Source organism: Crocuta crocuta, unplaced genomic scaffold (genome assembly GCF_008692635.1).
Source record: "Crocuta crocuta isolate KB4526 unplaced genomic scaffold, BGI_CrCroc_1.0 scaffold408, whole genome shotgun sequence".
NCBI lineage: Eukaryota > Metazoa > Chordata > Mammalia > Carnivora > Hyaenidae > Crocuta > Crocuta crocuta.
In genome coordinates, this window is record NW_027527444.1 from 999,960 (window position 1) to 1,018,068 (window position 18,109).

The 18,109-nt window shown below is 48.3% G+C and overlaps 1 protein-coding gene across 2 annotated transcripts in view; it reads left to right on the forward strand.

Moving 5' to 3' along the window:
• The window catches only part of GALNT11 (polypeptide N-acetylgalactosaminyltransferase 11), a 44,643-nt gene extending 27,061 nt beyond the window's left edge, over nucleotides 1-17,582 (forward strand). For both annotated transcript variants that reach the window (XM_077761203.1, XM_077761205.1), the window contains exons 5-12: nucleotides 2,259-2,384; nucleotides 3,955-4,204; nucleotides 9,560-9,677; nucleotides 11,104-11,256; nucleotides 13,490-13,708; nucleotides 14,889-14,993; nucleotides 16,511-16,648; nucleotides 16,847-17,582. In XM_077761203.1, coding sequence (XP_077617329.1) covers nucleotides 2,259-2,384; nucleotides 3,955-4,204; nucleotides 9,560-9,677; nucleotides 11,104-11,256; nucleotides 13,490-13,708; nucleotides 14,889-14,993; nucleotides 16,511-16,648; nucleotides 16,847-16,978 — 1,241 coding nt within the window. In that variant the 3' untranslated portion in view covers nucleotides 16,979-17,582. The remainder of the gene's footprint in view (nucleotides 1-2,258; nucleotides 2,385-3,954; nucleotides 4,205-9,559; nucleotides 9,678-11,103; nucleotides 11,257-13,489; nucleotides 13,709-14,888; nucleotides 14,994-16,510; nucleotides 16,649-16,846) is intronic.
• Nucleotides 17,583-18,109: the final 527 nt, after the last annotated feature.

Genomic DNA, 18,109 nt, shown 5'->3' on the forward strand with positions numbered 1-18,109 from the left:
TCAGCGACGAATAGGTGTCTCTGTCGATGAGACCAAACAGCATTATCTTCATACTCTTTTTTCAGACTCTGTTGTTTAAGTTTGGCCCTTGAAATTTTTCCCTTGGCTTATCTTGTTACAAATACTGTTTTATTTCAAAATAACCGTAGATTAGTAACAGTAAGTTACAGAGAGGTCTGTTACCACCGCCCCCCCCCCACCCCGTTTCCCCCATTGGTTATTTCTAACGTAATTATAGCACAACATCAAAACCAGGAATCTGGCAGGTAGAGTGTGTGTACACAGTTCCGGGTCATTTTATTCCCGGTGTACATGCCTGCAGCCACCACTGTGATCAAGATACAGACAACCCCCTGACCACAAAGGTCTCCCCTGTGCCACCTTCCAGCATTCACACCACCCACCTCCCCGACCACCCATCCCTGATCCCCGGCACCCCTAATCTCTCTGAGTTTGTTCCTGTCCCTGTGATTTTTGTCATTCCAAGAATTGTTACATACATAGAATCATACAGTACGCGACCTTTCCAGATTGGCTTTTTTCACTCAGCCTAATGCCTTAGTTTCTATTTATCTAATAAGTCTGTTACACCGACCATCCCCACATAAAAGTGGATTGCATCACGATCGCTTTTAGCTGATCTCTGAATGCCAGTGTTTATGATTCAGTACATATATTATACACTTTCTGTTTTAAAAATTATCATTGAAGTATAATTGACATCGAGTGTTATTAGTTCTGGTTGAACTGCATGTTGATTAAACAGTCCTGTACATCACTGGGTGCTCATGACGGGAAGTGTGGCCCTCGTCCGTCACGTGCTTATTACACGCGTTATTACAGTATTCCTGACTCTGTTCCTGCTTTCGTCTCTCTGACTTACTTTTTTTTTTTTAATGTTTGTTTATTTTGAGGGAGAGTGCCTTTGTGCACGCACATGAGTAGGGGAGGGACAGAGAGAGAGGGAGAGAGAGAATCCCAAGCAGAATTTGAGGTAACAGCACAGGGCTGGATCCCAAAACTGTGAGGTCATGACCTGAGGCCAAATCAAGAGTCGATGTTTAACCAACTGAGCCCTCCAGGCTCTTCGTCCTGGGGGATGGAAGGCTTTTTATTTAAGCTACTCACTTGGCTCTCAGCTACCTTGAGAGAGAGGTTGTATCTTCATTTTATAGAGGAGGAAATATTAAGTAATTTGGTCAAGGTCCCATAGCTGTTAAGTGGTAGAGTTGAAGTTAGGCCTCTAGTCCACATAACTCCTTCTGTTCTTTTCATTACGGCAAGCTGCAGAGGTACGTTAATAAATTGTATGCCTGATAAATTGTATGCCAATGACATATTTTGTCATCACTCAGGAGTTTATTAAGCACCTCTTACCAACAACAGAATTGGTCTACCAGTTAAATATTCAAAGTGAGGAATGTACACTGAGCCCAATGGAGCAAAATACTTAAACCTTGGTAAATATTGAAATAGGACAGGAGAACATTTAGAAAGGTTAATAGAAAACAAAACTTAATTTCAAAAATGAATTATTAAAAAACGAAGAATGAGTCTGGACCAAATAGGGATTGGCCAAATACTCAATTGTAGAATCCATGGTGTCGATATTTTTTTTCATTTGTATTTTTTCAGTTTGTAGCTTTTTTTTTTAAAGGCAAAAATTCATGATAACTTTGAGTGGTTTATCTACTAACAACGGAAAGAATTACTCCTTAGATGATTCTTGAAGTCATGAAATTGAAAGGTACAGAAGCTAGAATGTATAAAAGATATTTAGTGCCCCCAGAAGATGCTAAATTAATAAAAGGACATGTTCACTAATGTTACTATATAACTTTTGTTAGGGCAAGAAGTCATTTCAACTATTCTGAAATGGAGTAATGGAATATGTTGAAACAAAAGACATTTATGTCTCATTTTTTGGTTTCATTTTAAATCTGATTCACTTGAGATATTCATCACAGACATTCTGTGTGCAAAGCATTGTGCTAGTTGCTATGAAAATACAAACAAGTCCACTAGGTGGCTGTTCTCCTGGCTAGTGTTTCGATTCTTACCCTTCATTTCTTTCCTTTTTCTTCCTCACGAGATAAGCCGCCACACCATTTTAAAGTAAAGCGGCAGAAGATTCTGTAATATTCACTTGATAATCTGTGTTGGAAGGACCAGATACAATTTTAGAGTAGCTATTAAAAAAAAAAAGCTGTCTTTGTATATGTCTCACGTGGCTTTATTATGGGGCTCTTTACTTTCAGATGATTTGAAAGGAGAACTAGAAGAATATGTCCAAAAATACCTCCCTGGAAAAATTAAAGTAATAAGAAACACGAAGCGTGAGGGATTGATTCGAGGAAGGATGATCGGAGCGGCCCACGCCACAGGTACAGCTTCCTGCCGCTCTTCCCCGTGGGTACTGAGTGACAGGGGCTTAGTCCCTGGAGCCTGCTTCTGCAGAGGTGTGCGGAAGAGTGGGGTCTGCATGGGCACCGTCAGCAGGAGAGACGGAGCCCGGTTGCTCCGGGAAGGGTCTTCAGAACGCCAGCCCCTGCTGTCCCAGAACACAGACTCCACGGAGCTGAGCGCAGGACGCCAAGCCGGTCTGTTCTCACAGTGGCCCTGGCCGTGAGCCCCTGCTCCTCACGTAGGTTTGGGTCTTGTTTACTGCTATAAAGACAAGAGTCCAAATTGTACCTGAACTTCTGTCATTTTTTTAATACAGAATTTAAAATCTGTGTACCCAAACTGTCTGATTGGAATTATGCCCGATGCTTCTTAACGAATACATAGTGCTGGTGTTAGGGCATCGTGGATTTTCTTGGAGAAACGGACTATAATATTAAAAATGGACTTACAGGGGCGCCTGGCTGGCTCAGTCAGTAGAGCATACAACTCTTGACCTCCAGGGTTGTGAGGTCGAACTCCACGTTGGGTGTGGAGATTACTTAAAAATAAAATCTTTAAAAAATAAAAATAAGTAAACAGATAATGACTTACAAAACTGTAAAGGTACTTTAAAATTGCCTCTCAGTCCTTCTGATTCCATCAAAGATAAAGTCTCCAGTTTACTAATATATCTTTAAAACCTTTCTAGCATATACTTATGTCCCCTTTTAAAAAGAAGGAACACGTATCACATTTAGTCTTCTGCAGAAAATCTGTGTGCGCGGTCCTCAGTTATACTGCATCGATTCCATGATATTTCTTCGTATGGTTTAAGGTTAGCCTGATTTTCATTTATGATCCTGACAAAATTTTCCGGTTAAAATAAGTTTATTTAAGTTAAATGAATCAGTTTTAAAATGTTAGATATATGATATTGCAGGTAGTGGCATGGATAGGGCCAAAAAAACCCAAAAGCCATGAGGGTAATTTGAGACTTCTGGGACTTTAGTTGGGAGGGGGCATTCCCTCGTAGCGACATCTCCCACGTTCCCTGTGTGCCTCTCGCATCGAGTTAAAAACAGGATAGAATCTTGATGGTTTTTATTTTACTAAACCAGGAGACGGGAGACCCCATCGGCTCCTGAGAGCCCCCAGGCCAGCAAGGCTGGGGGACCAGGAGGATGGAAACAAACAGGGATGCGAACGTGGCAGCTGCGGGGGGGCCTCGGGAGCAGGGCCCCGAGTCGCTGCCGTGGCAGAGGGGTCCTCGCCTCCCTCCCTCGTGAGAGGACCGCTGTGCTGTGGCCGTCCTCGCTAACGGCAGCCACGTCTCCGGGTCACCAGCGGAAACGCGCCCTCTGTCCTGTTTCCCGAGGCAGAGCTAGCTGGACCCCAGTAAGTGTGGTCGAACACGTACACACCAGGGGCCGCCGTCCTGAGCCACGCCCCACACCTTCCTGCCCAGAGAGCAGCCCCGGAGCCCCGTCAGCGAGGGGACGTGATGTGCCTGTCGCTGCTCACTCACGGCAGTGGCTTCGGGCCAGGCTGGCAGCGGGGCCGGGGGCCNAGGAGAGGTCCTGGTGTTCCTGGACAGCCACTGCGAGGTGAACGTGCTGTGGCTGCAGCCGCTGCTGGCCGCCATCCGGGCAGACCCGCGGACCGTCGTGTGCCCCGTCATCGACATCATCAGCGCGGACACGCTCGCCTACAGCTCGTCCCCCGTCGTGCGCGGAGGGTTCAACTGGGGGCTGCACTTCAAGTGGGACCTCGTGCCCCTCTCTGAGCTTGGAGGACCGGAAGGAGCCACGGCGCCCATCAAGTGAGACTCCTGCGGATTCGAAACCCCCGCCAGTGCTTCTTCCAAAGAGGCGCAGGCGCCCCAGGGATACCCCTCTCTGCAGGGAGCCGCGCTGGCCGCGGTTGTCCCTTAAAAATTCTTGAGCTCCTCCCACACTTCACACGCTGCACTGGCTGCTGTGGGAAGACTTGGGGATCAGGGCTTCCAGCTCAGCAAGGCAGATGGGGGGTTCTGGGGGGGGCAGTGTCCTGGGGCAGCCGTGGCGGCCTGGGCACGGCCCCCCCTTCTTACATTGGTTATCGTGGTATAGCGCGCTGCCGCCTGCTTGCCTGTGGGTCTCTGCTCGCGCACACGCGTGTATGTGGGTGGGTGTGGCACCGGGAAGAGCGTGTGCTGGGAAGCCTGTTGTGTGACCAGGATCTTCGGGGCGGGTTCCTGCGGCACCGTCGTGAGTCGCGTGCAGGCTATTTCTAGTTCTTCATGTTCTCAGTATCGCAGATCTGCCTCCATATTATCCGTTATTTTTTGTCCTAAATTTCTCACGTAGACTTCAGAGGTTTGTCTGGGTTTCTGCTTTTTAAGGTCTTTGGACCGACGGTTTGGGTTTTCTTCCTGTGGAAAAACCACGTACGTGAGACGTACGCGTGCAGGTGGATGTGTCGGGCGCACAGCTGACTAAATGGCGGTCATCCCGACCCCTGTGCTGTCACCCGGCCCACACGCAGCACCCCGCTGCCCTGTGTACTCCTGTTCCCGCCCACGGCCCCCGCCCCGAGATGGGTCAGCACCCTGACCCGGTCCCCGGTAATCATTTCCTTGCCTGCCTTCACTTTCAGCGCCTCTGAACGGCACGGTTTTGTAATGTGCCTGTTCGGGGACTTCATGTGAAAGAGGCCACGGACGCCCTGCCCTGCTGCTCTTGCTCAGCATTGCTTTAGAGTTCCTCCGGGTGTCGCCGCGCGTGGCTGCACCCCACACAGCAGCGGAGACGTGCTGCGTTCTGTTGATATGTCGTAGCTTGTTTATCCTGTTTAGCTTGGTGGGAGGCTGGGGGTACAGCTGTCTGAAGGTCACGGACGGCCTGGTCACCAGCGTCGTCATCCACGGCTGCTGGTGGACGAGCATGAGACTGCCTGGATGTGGACCTGCCTCGCTTCTGCGTTAGTCAACCCGGTTTTCCCTCTCCTCAGGGGACAGGGGCGCGGCGGCTCCTCAGCTGGCCTCGGGCCGCTTGCCAGCCTGCTGGCCTCTGCCCCCGGTGGTGGAGGGGAGGCCTTGACCCACCCTGGGGGCCTGGCGTTGTCTGCGGCAGAGTGCAACGGTCTCTTCTGGGTCTTGCTGAGTTCAGTGAGCCCCTGGGTGGGTGCGACCCACCCTCCCCTCTGTCAGAGAGTGGGGCTGCGTCCGGGGACGGTCCCTGCGTGGTTTGGGTCTCTGCACCCTCCCGTCCTGTGACTGGGGGCAGACAGTAGCCGTCCCTGCACCCTGTCCTCTCCTTTCGGGCCATCGGTGCGGTGTCACTGTGAGTAGGTGAAGCCTGTGCAGTGCACGGCCGTTGTTGCCTGTTTCATCTCCGTCAGCATTGTTTTTTTTTAATACTTTAACAAAGATTTTTAAAATTTCTGTTTAATTTTGACATAGAGAGCATGAGCAGGGGAGGGGCAGAGAGAGAGGGAGACACAGAATCCGAAGCAGCTCCAGGCTCTGAGTTGTCAGCACAGAGCCCGATGTGGGGCTCGAACTCTCTGACCCTGAGATCATGACCTGAGCTGAAGTCGGCTGCTTAACCGACGAGCCAGCCTTCCGTAACGCAATAGAATACTTAGGATGAAGAGTGACTGACTAGCCTTCCCTCCCCCTTCCCAGCCCTTTCCCCCAGAGGCCAGTCCCTGTAACTGTGGTTATTCTGGGTCTTCGGTTTCTGGCCCCTTGAACTCTGGGTGATGGATGGACATACTCCTGTCCTCACTGTCGAACTGACTTGGGTCCTTTGCTGTGGGAAACACGAGACCCTGCTTCTGCTCCGTCTCCTGGCCGCAGAGTGCGCCATTTATCACCGTATCGCTCGGGAAAGCAGTCACCCGCTGACCTTGACAGCATCACCTGACATCCCTGTGCAGCGAGGACACCAGGGCTCCTTGTCCCTGTGCTGCTCTCCCCACGCTCCTCCCTTTCTGATGTGAGCCGTTTCGCTGATGTGGTACCAGGGTTGCTGACTGCTGAAGCCGATGTTTAGATTTCAAATCTTTCATCCTTTTTCGTTTTCTCATACATGCATTTAAGACCATAAGCTTTCTTACGGTTTTAGCTGCATCCCACAAATTATGATATATCATTTTGTATCACTTATTTTAAAATATTTTTGTTGTGAAGTCGTCTCTGACCCCAAGGTTATTAAACACTGCACTTATTATCTTCCAGAAATATGGGGATTTTATAATTGTGTATTCCTGGCTTAAGCCAGGCTTTTAATTCTTTGAAAATTGAGGAGATTTGCTTTATGGGCAAGCACATGAGTAAATTTTGTAACTGTTTCTTGTGTGCCTGGAAAACTTATATTTTCTGTGGTTGTTAAAGATGGGATTCTGTATCAGTTTGGTCAAGTTTATTGTATTATTCAAATATTCTCATACTTTGTTTTAAAAAACTTAGGGAAGCGTAGCTGACACATGGTGTACATTAGTTTCAGGTGCACAACATAGTAACCCGGCACTTGTGTACATTACGCAGTGCCCACTGTGATGAGGGTTGTTATGTTTTTATTTTTTAATTTACATGTTAAATTAGTTGTTAAATATGGTATATTATGGGGCGCCTGGGGGCTCAGTCGATTAAGCATCCAACTCATGTCTTGGCCCAGGTCATAATCTCACGTTTGGTGAGCCCCACAGGGGGCGCTGCACTGACGGCGTGGATCCTGCGTTAGATTTTCTCTCTCTGTCCCTGCTTGTGCGCTCGCTCTCTTTCGCGCTCGCTCTCTCAAAATAAATAAGCTGAAAAAAAAATACATGCTGTATTAAAGTTTCCCACTACAATTGTATACTTATTTCTCCTTGTCGTTCTTTAAATATTCCCTTCATGTATTTTGAGGCTGTCTTAATGGATGTATGAAAATTTAGAATTATTAAATCCTCTGCTAAGTGAAGCCTGTTTATCCCAGACTTTGGGAAGAGTACACCTTGTGCGGTATAGCGAGACCCTAACACGGCTGTGGTAGCTTTGTTCTGATTAACGTTTGATTGTGTAACTTCCCTCTTGACGCCTGCCTTTCCTGTGGTCTTATGTTTAGATGTGTCCCTTGTAAGCCGCGTGTAGTTGCTTTTGTATTGTGATTTGTTGCTGAACGGCATGAAAAACTTCTTTAATTTAGTTGCCTCCATTCAATATTACTTGTATTTTGCGTTTACGATTACAACGCTACTATTTGCATTCAGTCTGTTCTGGTTTTGTTTTTTGTTTTTCTCTGTTCTCTTGCTTTCTTTTGGTCTTGAGCTTGGCTTTTATATCATTGTGTTCCCAGCTGCCACCCTGTTATTAGATGTTATACATTCCTACATACTGTTCTTTTAGTGGTGACCCCAGAGAGTGCACCATACAGCCTTGATGTATCAAAGTGTGACATGAATTGGTACTTCAGACAATGCAGGGATCTCAGAACGTTCAGTCTCCAGTTTATACCTGTCAGGTTATATTGTTGAAGTGTGTGTGTGTGTGTGTGTATGTGTGTGTGTGTGTACGCGCACTTGTGTGTATTTTAACCGGAGAAGACATTTTTCATGTGACCGTTACTCACTGAGGTTTACCCGTATAGCTCCCTTTTTACGTGCCTCTTTATTCTCTCTGCATCTGCACACTCCCACCTGGGGTTATTTTCATTTGGAATGTACCTCCTTTGGTCAGTCCTTCTGGCGATCACCCCCCTCTGTCTTTCTGTAAGAACGTCTTCCACGAGTACTTTGGGGTTACCTGTATGGGGTGCCCAGTTTGAGGTCGGCGGATGGATTCTTTTAGGAGCATGAAGGGGTTACTCACGAACGTGTGGCCTCCTCTGTGCGTGGTGAGAAGCCAGCGACAGGCTTGGTCCTGAAGGCAGCCGCTCTCATCGGCTGCTTTCATTTCTTCTCTTCGTCAGAAGGGTTTTCAGATATGCGTAAGTTTGGTTTCTTTTTTTATTGTATCTGTTCGCCTGCTAAATTCTGCATCTTTTATCCTTGAATATATTGAGCAGTTAAAGTCTCTGCCTGATACTTACGTTGTTTTAAATCCCTGCACAGAGGCACCTGGGTGGCTCAGTTGGTTAAGCGTCCGACTTCGGCTCAGGTCATGATCTCACAGTTTGTGAGTTTGAGCCCTGAGCAGGGCCCTGTGCTGACAGCTCAGAGCCCGGAGCCTGCTTCACATTCTGTGTCTCCCTCTCTCTCTGACCCTCCCCTGCTCTCAGTCTCTCTCTTTCTCTCTCAAAAATAAACATTAAAAAAAAATTTTAAAGGAGAAAAAAAGAAACCCCTGCCCCTGCACATCTGCTTCTGATGTAGATTGTTTCTCTTGTTTTTCTTTCAGGGGACTTACCTTCCTAACTGCCTGGTTGGTCGGTTGCTTATTTTTGTTTGGTAACAGACCTTGTCATGAAATATTATGGGAATATATTCATACCTGGGATGGTTTTCTCCCAGCAGAGAGATTTCGCTTCACTTCCGGCAGGCAGCTTGGGATGCTAGAACCCACGATGGCCATTAACTCTGTTTCAGGAGGTGACACAGCCCGAAGCCAGGCAGGGGTCTCCTTCCTTCTCTCATTCAGTTTCTCAGTCCTGACAGTCCTGACATTTGGGGCCAGAGACTTCCATGTGGTGGGTTTTAGGAGCCTAGCAGCACGCCTGGCTTCAGCCCACCCGATGCCGGTAGAAATCTGCCCCTGACACACACACCACATTTGCTGTTGTGACAGCTAAAAATGTCTCTGGACATGAATGAAATGTTTGGGGACACATCGTCCTATTTGAGAGCCACTGGTCTAATCCACTTGATCCACTTTGTGTGGCCTCCCTCGGCAGGCTCGGGAGTCTGGTTTTCATCCCAGGGGCTCCGGGAGCTTGGGAGAAGGAATGAATTCATTTCAGGTGTGTTTCTAATAACAGTGGCTATAATTTAAGTACTTCTGTTCCTTAGAAAGGTAGCCTTCATTTGCCGGGTATGTAGTCTGTGTCATTGGCAGTCTAGAAAATTCAGGGATGCAGCCCAAGCTCATTCCCTGATGTCAGATAAAATGTTCATCTCATTTTTATTAGTGATGTTCCAGAGGTGCACTGAACTTTTTAACACAGACAGTAGATAATTGAGCCTGTAGAATTGGTACAGTAATTGTTTCCTTTTCTAGGTCACCTACAATGGCTGGAGGATTGTTTGCCATGAACAGACACTATTTCAATGAACTTGGACAGTATGACAGTGGCATGGATATCTGGGGAGGAGAAAATTTAGAAATATCATTTCGGGTAATTTTTTCATGTTTAGTTATTATTGCTGCAGTAGAGTATCATTTTCATCTATGATCCCGTATTTTCTGTAAATTCTCTTTGATTACCTTTGTTAACAAATTGTCCTTAATAAATGCTACTTCATTGTAATCTGTGACCTGGATAATACCCACTCAGTGTGGAAAGCTTTCAAGCAGCCTTATTTTATGAGAATTTAAAAGGGAAGGCTGTGACGAATGGGTCTAATTTCAGATGTCTAAATGTGCATTTAGTCTAGAGTTTTGTTCTTGGTCAGTTTATTAATCTTATTTGCTCACCTAGATATATATAGAGAGAGATTTATTCCCTGATGACCCAAGACCATCACTGGGCACACTGGCTGGCTCAGTCCAGCTCTCCGGGAAAATTATCGATAGCTCCATGTCCCATGCTCAGAAGTAGCTGGTGGGACCCTTCGTTATATACAAGTACCTGCAAGCTGAGGAAGGAGTTCACTTTTCATGATCAGTCCTCCTCTCCAGCTGCTAGAGTTGGGGGGGTGATGGTATAGTTGGGGTCTGGGGCTCAGGGACCTGGGAGAGGTGGGGTCGGCAGTGTTTGCAAAGGGCAGAAGGAGGGCACGGAAAGCACGTGGACTTCCAAAGCCGCAGGGTCCCCACCCACATGGTATGTGTGCAACGTACACATGTTTTTAAAAGGCAGTTTTTCCTACATAATCTTTAGAATTGTAAAGTTGAAAGGAATAACATATCACTAGTTCAGTCTTCTTATTTTGGAGATGAAGTAATGGAATCCCACAGAAACTAAAATATCCAGATAGTCAAGGGCAAAATTCAGACCAGAACGAAGATATTTTGAATCTTTAAAACAAATTTTTTTAATGTTTATTTTTGAGAGAGAGAGAGAGAGAGCACGCACAAGTGGGGGAGGAGTAGAGACAGGGAGACACAGAATCTGAAGCAGCTCCAGGCTCCGAGCTGTCTGCACAGAGCCTGACACGGGGTTTGAACCCATGAGCCATGAGATCATGACCTGAGCTGAAGTCGGACGCTTAACTGACTGAGACCCCCAGGTGCCCCAAGACTGTTTGAATCTAAATCTGGAGTTATTCTGTATGTTTCATTAAAAAAGTACCAATAAACTGAAATTAGGGGGCCGGCCAATAAGCATGCTCTGTCCCAGAGGGTCAGGACACTTCCTTGACCTGGTCAGACAGCAATGTATATGACAAGTGTGATTTTAGACACAGGGTAGTAAAATACCATTACACTGTGTTAGAATTTAGTTTCTTTTTAATCATAAAGATATAATGTTTTAAAGGCACCCTTTGACTTGCTCATATTTGACAGTTCTGTAGGACACCTTGCAGAGTGTGGACACCTATCTGACAGTGATTTCAGAGCGATGCGAGGCAACCACTAACCCGTGTTTTGCCCCTGCCCAGATCTGGATGTGTGGAGGTAGGCTCTTCATCATCCCTTGCTCGAGAGTCGGACACATCTTCCGAAAAAGGCGGCCCTACGGCTCTCCTGAAGGCCAGGACACCATGACCCACAACTCCTTGCGGCTGGCCCACGTCTGGCTGGATGAGTACAAGGTGAGGCCACACTGTCCCGGCCACAGGGGTGGGCTGGGCGGCCGCTCCTTCGCGGACGGCTCTGGCTACGGACTTGTCGCTCCGGCGCATTTCTGTCGGGAGGACCTTTGCTTCAGGGCCCTCTCTCCTACTTTTCTCTCTCGTTTTTGGTTGTGACTCTTCTTTTAATTTCCCACGTGACCACGCTGTAAAAGGAAGTTCGGGCAACACCACAAGAAATTCTCTCCTCGGTGTCTTAGTTCCTCTCCTGTGACTCCCACACGGCGTGGCTGCTCCTCGGTGCTGCTCCTCATGGTGGGTCCTCCCGCTTCCCCCGTCGGCTCTGCACGCGCAGCATCCCTTCCGCGGTGCGCGCCCTGTGACGATAGTGCCTCGGCCGCAGCCTTACTGAGGGAAAGTTCACAAACCACTTTATCACCCCCTGGTCTCCCCCAGCCCTAGACAGCCACTAGCCGACCTCCCGACTCTCTGGCCCTGCCTGTTGGGGACACGTCCTACACATGGAGTCATGCAGCACGTGGCCTTTCATGACCATCTTCCTTAGTGTCGTGTTTTCGGGTTTGTCTATATCCTTCACTCCGTTACCACCAGTGACAGCCACTGCCGAAGGCACCACGTTTCATCCTTTCGTGAGACGTGTGCTGCTGCAAACATTTGTGTAGTTAGTTATTCAAACAAGCATCTGAGCATCTGCCCTGTACCCGGCTGTGTTAGGTTTCGGGCAGTTGGAGATGAAGGAGGGGGCGCACACAGACGACCCTGCCCTCGGGACCACGGGGGTAATGAGAACGAAGCAGATCACTGCTTAGGACTGAAGTGGGGGCTCGTGCTCACGCCTCCCCCACCCCGCGTGTCTCCCCCCTTCTCCGTCTCCTAGACTCCGAGCTCCTTCTCCACGGTCCCAGCTTGGAGTCCTATCGCCTGCAGGCGGCTCTCACCGGCCCACACAAATCCTGGCCGCCCTCGTAGGAGGTTCGCTGGGTCAGGGCTGGTTTCACAGTCAGATTAAGTCAGCACTTGCCACGTTCCCCGTGCTGACGATGCGGGAACAGCGGCGCGGTGCACGTCACTGGATTAAAGCCTGACAAGCCCTCGTGCTGAGGACCAGTGCGCAGCGCGCTGTCACTGCGGCTGTGGGAGCTGTGAGCTGCACTGGTCACCCCTACGTGAGTGGAGAAAAACCAGGGGGATTTAGCAGATAGTCTCAAAAATGAACCAATGGAGCCTCTCACTTCGACTGATAGCATTTGTTGCAAATGATAAAACTCGAGCCTTCAGGTGAAAATTACAGTTTTAGAAAACTTGTATCCATCCCTGCAAGCTTAATAGCTTCCAGTACTTAAATGCTTTTCTGAGGCGATTAGGAATATTTATGAATATAATTTTCTAATACTGGAATTTGTCATTATTTGGAAGAACTTCCCAACCCAGTGGAAGCAGATCTTGGATGGAGAAAGGATCCATCCACAGAGCAAGACGGGGCAGATTTTAACGCAGTAGTACGAAAGCTCGGTGATATGACTTACACAGTAGTTACGATGCGAAATATGAAAGGTTAGAGTTCTGGTATCATGTCAAAAAAGAATAGTCATAATTCTCTGAAAATATTAAAATATTCCTTTCATCTTAAACTCTATATTTTCACACACTCATATGTTTGAAACTGTACTCAGCCAAACAACGTATAACAACAGGTTGAATGCATCAGTGAGAAGTCAGCTGACTTCCTTCTGGCCAGACATTGAAAAGATTTGCAAAACCGTAAAGCGATGTGCTGTTCTCACTACCTTTCTTGTTGCTGTTCAGAGCGTGTTTCTGTTAATAGGTGATGAGTTAAATGTTTTTGCTTCTCTCTTGGTATATCGGAGCAGGTGTAACTCACATGCACCTTCGTGGAGTCGTTGTCATCGTTCAGGTCACCGTCCTGAGAGAGTCGGGGAGCAGCTGCCCCCTCAGTGCAGCTTTGTTGAGTCTAAGATCTTTATCTACACAGCTTTATGTGTACCGCCATTTCTGAGATGGGGACGTATCTTAGGATTTAAGATGTCTTCTTGTCAACGACAGACCTAATTGTGTGACAACTTTGTGTTGACATTTTCTGGCAACGTCAAGAAAACACTGGCATGAAAAATATTTTTGTTGATAATCTGATTTTTTCAGTTGTGTAAACCTCAGGTATAATTGATCACATTAAAGTCATTCTCTGTTTTTTGTTTTTCTTTTTAAAATTCAGGAGCAGTATTTTTCCTTAAGGCCTGACCTGAGGACCAAAAGTTACGGAAACATCAGTGAACGTGTCGAACTGAGGAGGAAGTTGGGCTGTAAATCGTTTAAATGGTATTTGGATAATATTTACCCAGAGATGCAGATATCGGGGCCCAATGCCAAACCCCAGCAACCCATTTTTATCAACAGAGGACCCAAACGCCCCAAAGTCCTTCAGCGTGGAAGGGTAAGGAAGTCATCTTAGCATTGTGTTTCATTAAAAGTTGTGTGATATGACAACTGACAGTTTAGACTTAAAGTACCATTTTAGTGATAGACGTTAGCTTGCTTCTGGTGTATTCTTGCTGTGGGGACTTCCTCCACTCGGGCAGAAGACCTGAGGCCTGGTCCTGTCTTCGCTGTTACCATGAACGCCCTTCCCCCGCCAGCACGCGGGAGTGCCAGGGCCAGGCCGGGAGTGGGGGTGTAGATGCGGCCCTGCGATATGCAGATGAAGGCACACAGGAGAGTATCTGGCTCGAGGGGCGGAGACCAGTCCCAAAAGGAAGAGAAAAGGAGAGATAGGAGCCGACGGGAGAGCAAGCGGGAAATGGTGCACGTCCTTCAGCTCACACCCAGTGTGTAAGGACCCCGTGTAAGGGCCTGTGTGCTGCGCGGGGGCACCTGTGAGCAGCCACGTTTCTTCCGATGTTCTGTCTTATTTCTTAAGGAAATCCTTCAGTTTCCTATCACGTTTAAATTTTAGGGCTCTAGCCGTAAAATGAGACCTTTTTCCTGAATCATTTCTCAGAATTTGCTTTCTGAAAGTACGGATACTCTGAATGTGGCACAGTTTTCTCTTGTGTTAAGAAGAAGGCTCTTGTCAGGATCTTTCATGACGCAGCTGGGCCTCAGTGGCTAAGGTAGCCTAGAGCTTTCCCCTTCTCGGCCTCTTTATGGAAGAAAACACAACAAACCACTTGATTTTGTGCGTAAAGTAAAAACACGCAGGGCGTCCGCCCCGCAGCTGTAACCCTTTACCTAAACAACATGCCCTCCGCTGCTTTTCCGGTCTCACCTGGGCGGTTCCCGGTTGTACCTTCAGTCATGTGCTGTCTGGTTCATACCTTTGAACCATCTCATCGCCTCGATTTCATTTTGAGGTTCTTTAGGGCAGAGATGTTTTTCATCTCCTTCCTCCCATATAGTAGATTAGCAAACCTGTATCTTTAGAATTTCGACTTGGCAGTGCCCGCATATATTAACATTGCCCATAACCGTAGTCTCCCGTGATGCCCTTATGCACTGCTAGAACTCAGGAATAAAAAATGCTTCTATTTTTATGACTTTAGAAATTCATACCTTTGGAGTCGTATTTTCACATTCCATCTAGCGTCTTCTGACCAGAGCCATCTCTCCTTTTACAGCTCTACCACCTGCAGACCAACAAGTGTCTGGTGGCCCAGGGCCGCCCGAGTCAGAAAGGAGGCCTCGTGGTGCTGAAAGCATGTGACTACAGTGACCCCGGTCAGGTGAGCAGCGGCCCGGGCTCACCCAGCCCTTAGGAGGCATCGTTCTGTGAGGGGAACTTGCCTGCCGTCATGCCTGGGGCCGGGGGGGTGGATGTGAAGATTTTAATCCGACTTTTCATAAATGATACGGTTGGAGTTGGGAACGACTTTGGGGATCGTATCCTGTAACTACCGTACATCTTTCCTACTCGCGCTCACCGTTATGAGTGTTCCTCGTACTTGGCAGCTACACAGGACGAACCGGGAGTGCGTGAAGCTCACAGGTGGCAGAGCCGCGCACCTGCCTTCCGGGCGAGGACAGGAACGGTGCGGTGCACGGTCCCGGGTCCCCGCAGGGTTTTCTCTGACTCAGGTCTCCCTGTGCCTTAGCAGCGCCTCACACAGCATTACATGATCTGTGTCTCTCTTCAGCGGTATTAACGTGGACCTAAAAATAAGCCCAAAACCTATGTCGGTCTGGAACTGTCAGTTCAGGCTGGTCTGTATCTGACAGCCGTCTCCTCTCCTAGTTGTTGAGTCTCCTCAAAATGGGTCACGAGGAAGTGACATTCTTTTCCACCTGTGGCGTCACTCAAGACTAGAAAGGACAGCAGGCTTTATAGGCAGCCTGCACCCTCTGGAAGTTCAGTGAGGACCTCATTTCTGGGAGAGCTCGTGGACGCTGACGTGTTTATGGGGACGCTTCAGGGACTTAGGTCACGGCAGGATGACATCACAGATCTGTTCCAGAAAACGTACAGTGTTCTGATCACACAGAGTTGTACTGTGTCCAGGAGCTGCGTGTCACTCTTTAAATTTAAGATGAAGTAAAGTTAACACTTTCCTCATCACACCGGCCCGTGTGGCCCCCGTGTTGGACGACGCAGGTTATAAATCGTCCGTCATTGCCGAGAACTGTGTTTACAGAGAGCTTCGGCTTGAGAGCACACGTCCATTTTGGGCCTAGAGGTAGAAATACTAATTGAGTAAAACTGTTCAGAGAAGAAAGTGCAGTCCTTTTGGACTCCGTGACGGTGCAGGGTGGAGGGCAACTTACTCATCGCACTTACCCAGTTCAGCCCACTTTTAGGCCGTTGCTCCTGCCAGATCACAGGAGAGGCCGTGAAGGCGACCCTGCAAGGCCCGCTCACCTGCAGAGAGCCCTGCTCCTGGGCCTCCAGCGAAGTCGCGGCCTGGGGTTGGAGCGCGACTTCCCACAGGGTGGTGGGTGGAGCGGCGGATGCCCGCCTGGGAAGGAGGGCGCTGTGTGGCCGTGACATCCAGGAACTTGGCACTCCGTTAACTCGGTCAGTTAACAAAGTGGAACTGCTGATTCGGGGTCTTCCTGGGATCGAACTATCTTTTCCCATGTGTGCGCGTTCCTTCTGTTTTCAGATAGCAGAGCAGGTGCTGCCTCCACGTGACCGGGGTCCCTGGTCTTTCCACAGAAGAGCCCCTTCTTCCACATCCGCGTGACCTGTTGAGTTTCAAAATCAAGAGCAGACCTTGGACTTGTGATCTTTTCCTTCCTTCCTTAGGTCTGGATTTATAATGAAGAGCATGAGCTGGTCTTAAATAATCTCCTTTGCCTGGATGTGTCAGAAACGCGCTCGTCAGACCCACCCCGCCTCATGAAGTGCCATGGCTCAGGCGGGTCCCAGCAGTGGACCCTCGGGGTGAGGAGGCGGCGTAGTGCGGGTGGGGGTGTGCGGGGAGACGGGGCTGAGGGAGGCGTGGCAGACATCGCATCCCCCACGTGAGTGCATGGTCATCAATGCCTCACCTCTCTTTGGGGGCCCTGGACCCCCGTTCTGGTGGGACGACTCTTTGGGTGACGGCTGACCGGTGACGCCTTCTTGCTGCCTTGTTTTCAGAGGACTAACCGGCTATACCAGGTGTCGGTTGGGCAGTGCCTGAGAGCAGTCGATCCCCTGAGTCACAAAGGCTACGTCGCGATGGCGATCTGCGATGGCTCCTCCCCACAGCGGTGGCGATTGGAAGGTTGAAGTGGCTGCTGTGGCCAGAATGGTCACTCGAGTGTCCGTGTCGGCCTCCCCTGTAAGGTGTGGGGCTTGCGGGCACCACAAGATCCCTGAACCAATTTCCCCGTGAAGCAGAACCACCTTTGAGGAGGTGAGATGGCAGATAGGCTGGAGACCGGAGCCCAGGGTCAGCGTGGGCAAGTGAGGAAATTAACAGCATTTCTGAGCTGCTGAGGAATTTCTTGCTTATGGTGAGAAACTAGAATACAGTTTTAACTCTATAAAGGGTCAGGTATGTACAGAAAGACAAACCCAGGAAATTGATATTTCTGTTCAAACTTATTTATGCTTTTTAATCCCGTTAATAACGGAGTGGCATTTGTCTATCAGGAGCTTGTCATGATTTCCTTTCTGAGAAGGATTTCATAGGAAACAGACTTTTTTTTACTTCTCTTATCATGTCCTAAATAATTTTAAACGAACTGAATCCATATTACTTTTAACTTCAGAAGGCCTCATTTATAAGATTATATATTTAAGAGGCAATTAACTGTTATAAATTATTTTGACGGATTATGGTACTATCTACGTTTAAAAATAAAGGGTTCTTTTGATGATTTCCCTGGGACTTCTTGTCAGGTCTTCTTGTGTTGCGTCGTGCTGGGTGTGTCACACGGAGAGCGGTAGAGCTGGTGCAGCTGATGAGCCAAGAAGCAAGGTCGCAGCCCTGACCCCACACGTGGCACCACCCCTCTGCTTGCACCACGTGAATGTGATGCTGAATGTCTGTGAATTTGGGATCGTTTCCATTCAAGCTGCCTGTGCACCATCCGGGAAGAGTTGTTAAACAGGCAGGTGGACGCAGAGGTCAGGATCCCATAAACTACGTCTTAATCAGAAATACAGATTTAGATTACTGATTCAGGTTCACTGCGGGTAACTGGTCTGCTCAAAATTTCTATTCCTGCCTTACTTTTGGGAAGGTTTGTTTCTAGGAATTTAGCCATTTCTTCTGAGTTGTCTCATTTGTTGGCCTGTAGGTTTTCCTGATGTTACAGTCGTTTGTATTTCTGTGGTATTGGCGGTTATTTCTCCTCTTTTGTGAGTGAATTTGTTAATCTGGGTCCTCTTGGGTTTTTTGTTTTTTAGGAATCT